This window comes from Montipora capricornis, chromosome 12 (assembly GCF_036669925.1).
Source record: "Montipora capricornis isolate CH-2021 chromosome 12, ASM3666992v2, whole genome shotgun sequence".
In the NCBI taxonomy this organism is placed as follows: Eukaryota; Metazoa; Cnidaria; class Anthozoa; order Scleractinia; family Acroporidae; genus Montipora; species Montipora capricornis.
The window spans coordinates 38292438-38297698 of record NC_090894.1 but is presented as its reverse complement, the minus strand read 5'-3'; the positions used below and the strand labels follow the sequence as shown (position 1 = coordinate 38297698).

General features: G+C 34.9%; 1 protein-coding gene across 1 annotated transcript; it reads left to right on the top strand.

The window, feature by feature from the left end:
* LOC138025799 (uncharacterized) lies at positions 1-585 on the top strand. Its single transcript, XM_068872960.1, has one exon. The coding sequence runs from the start codon at positions 1-3 to the stop codon at positions 583-585; it is 585 nt and encodes a 194-aa protein (XP_068729061.1).
* Positions 586-5261: the final 4676 nt, after the last annotated feature.

Genomic DNA, 5261 nt, shown 5'->3' with positions numbered 1-5261 from the left:
ATGGATCGTGCACTATCTGTGTTATGTGCTGCCAATGCTGAAGTTCATGCGTGGCTTATCTCTCATAAACTAAAATTCAATGACACCAAAACTGAGTTTATCATTATTGGTACTCGCCAACAGCTAGCTAAAGTGGAAATACCTTCTGTGAAAGTGGGGACAGCTGACATAGCACCCTTGACCAGCATCAGGAATCTTGGTGCCTGGTTTGATGATAAAATGTCTATGAATGATCACATCAACAAGACCTGTAGTAAAGCCTTCAGAGGACTTTACAACATCAGACAAATCAGAAAATTTCTTTCAACAGACACTACTAAAATACTAGTCCACGCCTTTGTAACATCGCACCTGGACTATTGTAACTCACTACTGTTTGGCCTACCTGCATATCAACAAGAACGTCTTCAGAAGGTGCTTAATGCAGCTGCACGAGTCATGTGCTTTATTCCCAAGTACGACCACATTACACCATTGCTTATAAAACTACATTGGCTTCCAGTGAAGCAGAGAATTGAGTTCAAAATTGCTCTATTAGTGTTTAAAGCAGTAAATGGCTTGTCTCCTGTGTACCTGACTAATTAACTTCAGATTCAGCCAACACGGAGATATAAACTTAGATCTGATGATAAAGAACTACTGTTCATACCAAGATCTAAGTCAAAATCAGGTGACCGTGCTTTTGCTATAGCCCGACCAAGAATATGGAACGATTTACCACTTGACATTAGACTATCGGCAAATTTGGAGACTTTTAAAAAAAATCTTAAGACCTATGTTTTTAAAAAGGCTTACTATTGACTCCTAATTGCATAATTGTCTTGAACTTTTTTGATCAGTTTACATATATATATTTTCTTTTCTTTTATGCATTTAGATTTATTTTATATATTTATAATTTTGTATCTATATGTACATATTTTTTGATGTTTTTATATCCACATCTTATGAATGAGTTTACTTTAGTTCGTAAGCATTACATTTATATATTTTGTAAATAGTATTTATTATTTATTTGTCCTTTTTCATTGTAAAGCGCTTTAGAATATTCTATAGTTTAAGCGCTATATAAATTTATATATATTATATATTATTAACTAAAGTTTTGTTGCGGTAGCCCAAGTGGACGCGTAAACAGGGAGTTTTCATTCCCATCTAACCTGTCAGATATGACTTCAATCTTCTCATGAAATCAGTCAAGAAATCATTCAAACAATAAACTAAATGGATAAAAACAGCTATTCTGGTCCTGTTTTGCTTATATTACAAGAAATATGGGCCAAAACACAGCAACAAAGTCTCTCTGAGCCACTAAAAACAGCCAAAACAGCCTAAAACAGCCATAGTTGAACATTGCCCTATAATGCATTCCGAGCTCAGTATTGGATAAATTTACATCATCGCATCATCCGATGCATTGTGTCTCTATTGATACCTGACTGATTCCAGTTTCAAATAACTACTTTGGTAACTATAATTAATTTTTGGAATTGGAGTGATGATGCTACTGACAGGATATTTTCAATTGACGAAAGATAAAATGTGTCTAAATTCTTTGGCTTTTTTTGTCCGATACTTTGGAAAACTTCACTTAGATGTACTGAGTGAATTTCATTAGTTTTTGTAAGGATATTTATGACTTGAAAGTCAAATTATTCAAATAACTAATGAGCAAAAAGAAAATTAGATTCTGTGTTCTTCTGTAATAGTGAACCTTGAGCAGCAATCAAAGATTTTAAAACAGCTGTGCTTTTGTTTTATACGCAGCAGGGAGAAAAGAATCAGTCCAGTGAACTAGCCCTGAGACAAGCAGTGACTAAAGAGGTTAGCATGTCTTAACTCCAAAGGGTTATTTTTTTATTGGGGGGGGGGGGGTGTAAACTCTAACAAACTGTGGTTAGCATGTGTTAGAGTTGGAGAACAAACTCTGATGTTTTTTTTTTTAATTGGGAGAGGGAAGGGGAGGGTAAACTCTCTTGCTGGGGCTAAACCACCCCTCAAATCATTCATCAGAGCATCTCAAAAAAATTCCAATATGGCAAAACCTCTTAGTCGGCATGACAGGTCAATGGATCAGTTAGTCAGTGAGTGAGAGATGTATGTATGTCACACCAATCAGATTGGATCTACTATAAACAGCCAATCAACTTTCTTGTTATCTTTTAGTCACAAAAGGTAATTTGACACTCTTGTTTTTTTACAAGAAAATAAATTCAGTTACAGCTGACGAATCATCACCACTTGTTCCTTGTTTAGGTTTGCTATTTTTAGTTAAAAATGGTAACTCGACACTTCTGTTTTTCACAAGAGAGTAATTCAATTAGAGCTGACGAATCATGACCACTTGTTCCCACAAGATGTTTGCTATTTTTAGTTACAAATGGTAACTTGGCACTGTTGTTTTTCACTAGGGATTAAATTCAATTAAAGCTGACGAATTGTCACCACTTGCTTCCATGAAATGTTTGAACAAACAAAACGAGATACTTCTATTTTTAGTTATGAATGGTAACTCGACACTTTTGTTTTTTACATGGGAGTAAATTTAATTAGAGCCCACAACTTATTGCCTATTGTTCCCAGGATATTAAACAAAAAAGAAGCTAACATCATTGGACAGTTTTTATGTTCTGCAGCAGCAGTTTAATATTTTTAATTTGTGGGTATTTCCTTCCAGTCTGAGATCCTTTTTAAAGGTAAAAAGGAATGAAACTGTTCAAGTGTTCTTGGAAAACTGAGTGGTGCCAAGTTAAACTACAAATTAATTAAATCAGACTAAACATGTCAGAGAGCTTATTTCTCTTTCTTGCTATTTTTGGTAAAGTGGTGTTGTTGCGTTTTGTAAGAGGTAAATTTTGGACTCAAATAAATGAGGAAAGTTCTCTGAACTTATGTATTTAATGCAAAAAAATTCCTCTTTGGGGGATACTGGGGGCTGTTCCAAGGCCGTCTATACTTTACAAGTTCAGACAAAGTAGTATTTGAAAACTTTGGTTTATCAACGGAGTTGAATAATGTAAATTGACCACCGTACAGAGATTCTAAAAGCTGACGTTTCGAGCGTTAGCCCTTCGTCAGAGCGAATCGAGGGATTATGGGTTACGTGTAGTTTTTATAGTAGAGTGGGAGCTACGCTATTGGTGGTAACATGGCAACGTGAAAAGTAGGAATATATTAGTTAAATGAAAAGCGTTCGTTAATACCGTGAGGATTAAGGGTGCCGATTTGAAAGATGAATTTTTGTTCCAGATTCTTGCGGCTTTCCGTCGTACCTAGATGTAGGGAAAGTCAGGGCCTCTTAAAGATCCTGGACAAGATCTTTATGGATCCTCAAGGATCTTTAAGGATCTTAAAACTTCTTGCCAGGATCCTCAAGGATCTTGCCAAGGATTTTGATGGATCTTCAAGGATCTTCAAGGATCTTGCCAAGATCTTTGCAAGATCCTCTAAGATCTCAATAAGATCCTTAAGGATCTTTAAGGATCTTCAAAGTTCTTGTAAAGATCCTTTAAGAGCTTTCTTTTATTGTCAAGATCTTTAAAGACTTTTGTAAGACTTTGCAAGATCTTCACAGATCTCTGCAGGAGCTTTAAAGATCCTCAAAGATCTTGACAAGATCTTCATAGTTCTTGTTCAGATCTTTAAACATCTTTGCAAGAATTTTAAAGGTCTTAAAAATCTTATCAAGGATCTTTGATGATCTTGATCATTAAATGAATTTTGCAAGTTCTGCAGGGACAATTTGGAAAGGATCTTCCTAAGATCTTGAAATACCCTCAAAATATTTGTCAAAATTGTTCAGATCTGTTACACACAAGTTTCTAAATTTTGTGATCACCAGATTTCAGGGGAAAGTCCTAACATTAGGTGTTTTAACAGATTCCCCACAATCATTGGAAACCAAAACATGTTACCTGTAACAGTATACTTTATTTCTGTTATAATTCTTACAAAAATGTTTAGAAGTTATCAAAATTCTCTTCATACTATTTTGTGAGTGTTTGTCAAAAACACATACCTGTAACACTAAAAACTATATTCATTATATATAATAAATAATTTTATTCTAATGATAACTCCTTGTCAATTCGTGCATCAGTACAATTGCATAATAAATATTAATCGCTTCATTTAATTTCTAAGCCAAATTCTGAATGCTTGTTGTCAATTCATACAAAACCTGGTGTATGTGGCAATAATAGTAATAGTAATAATAAGGCTCCTAGTGACACCACACGGGTCATGCACCATCACAATTGCATAATACTACATGAATCACATTAATACAAATTCATTTTTTCACTTACTTTATAATTTACTTTGTAGATCAGAATCATAAAAAGGCAACTAACATTAACCACTAGTAAAAGAAACTGTTGAACTGAATTTTCTTAAACTGAGAAAAAAGTGTGATGAACACCAAAATTAAATGACTTAATGACCATTTTTACACCACTATCATTGCTACAAAACCTTCCGAGTCAATTTTGATCTGACTTTTTATTTGCTACACCTTCCGAGTCAATTTTCATCTAACTTTTTATTTGCTACTAAACCCACTGAGATGTTTTTCAAAGGAGAACCTGTAAACAGACCACAACCATCTGAAATAATTCCTCCATTAGTGACCCTAGGAACTTGCACAAGTCAGTAGTTACGAATGTCCAATTTTTATTTCTTGACTTACTGTCTTTGTTCTCTATGAAGTTTATTCCTCAGTTTAAGTGTCATTGTCTGAGAAAGTGTTCCAGGGGCCAAAAGTTGTAGTCAACCGATTTGGCTGAAACTTGGCACAGAAGTTGGGTGCAATGAGATATTTCAAAAGCCAATTTGACTCACTTCTCTGACTTTTAGTTTTGGAGTTTCAGGGGGGGTCTCATTTTTTGCCCTTTGAGCACCAAAAACCCAGCCTTCCAGGGGACATTTTGAAAGTGCCATAAAACCCAACTGGTAAATTGTGCTTCCAAATGAATTTGACCATGAACTCTACTATAATAGGGCGTTCATTTCATACATGTAACTTTATCCTCGAGGTATTGGACAGAGAGGAGCCTGGGGCTAGAGTTTGGCAAAAATTGATGTCAAAATTACAACCCAAAATTACCATTTTTCAAAAAATCAGTGTATCTACCTGCATTCTTGCATAACTTCCGTACCTATACCATTATTTACTTTAGTGACCCAATTAACAAAATCAGTTGAGAAAAATTTGGCTCATCGAGGTTTGTTGAATTTTTGCCACAAACACTCCATGCCCCTTT

Bases quoted from the DNA above. Each gene is read 5' to 3' on its own strand.
- LOC138025799 (XM_068872960.1), top strand. From the start codon at position 1: ATGGATCGTGCACTATCTGTGTTATGTGCTGCCAATGCTGAAGTTCAT.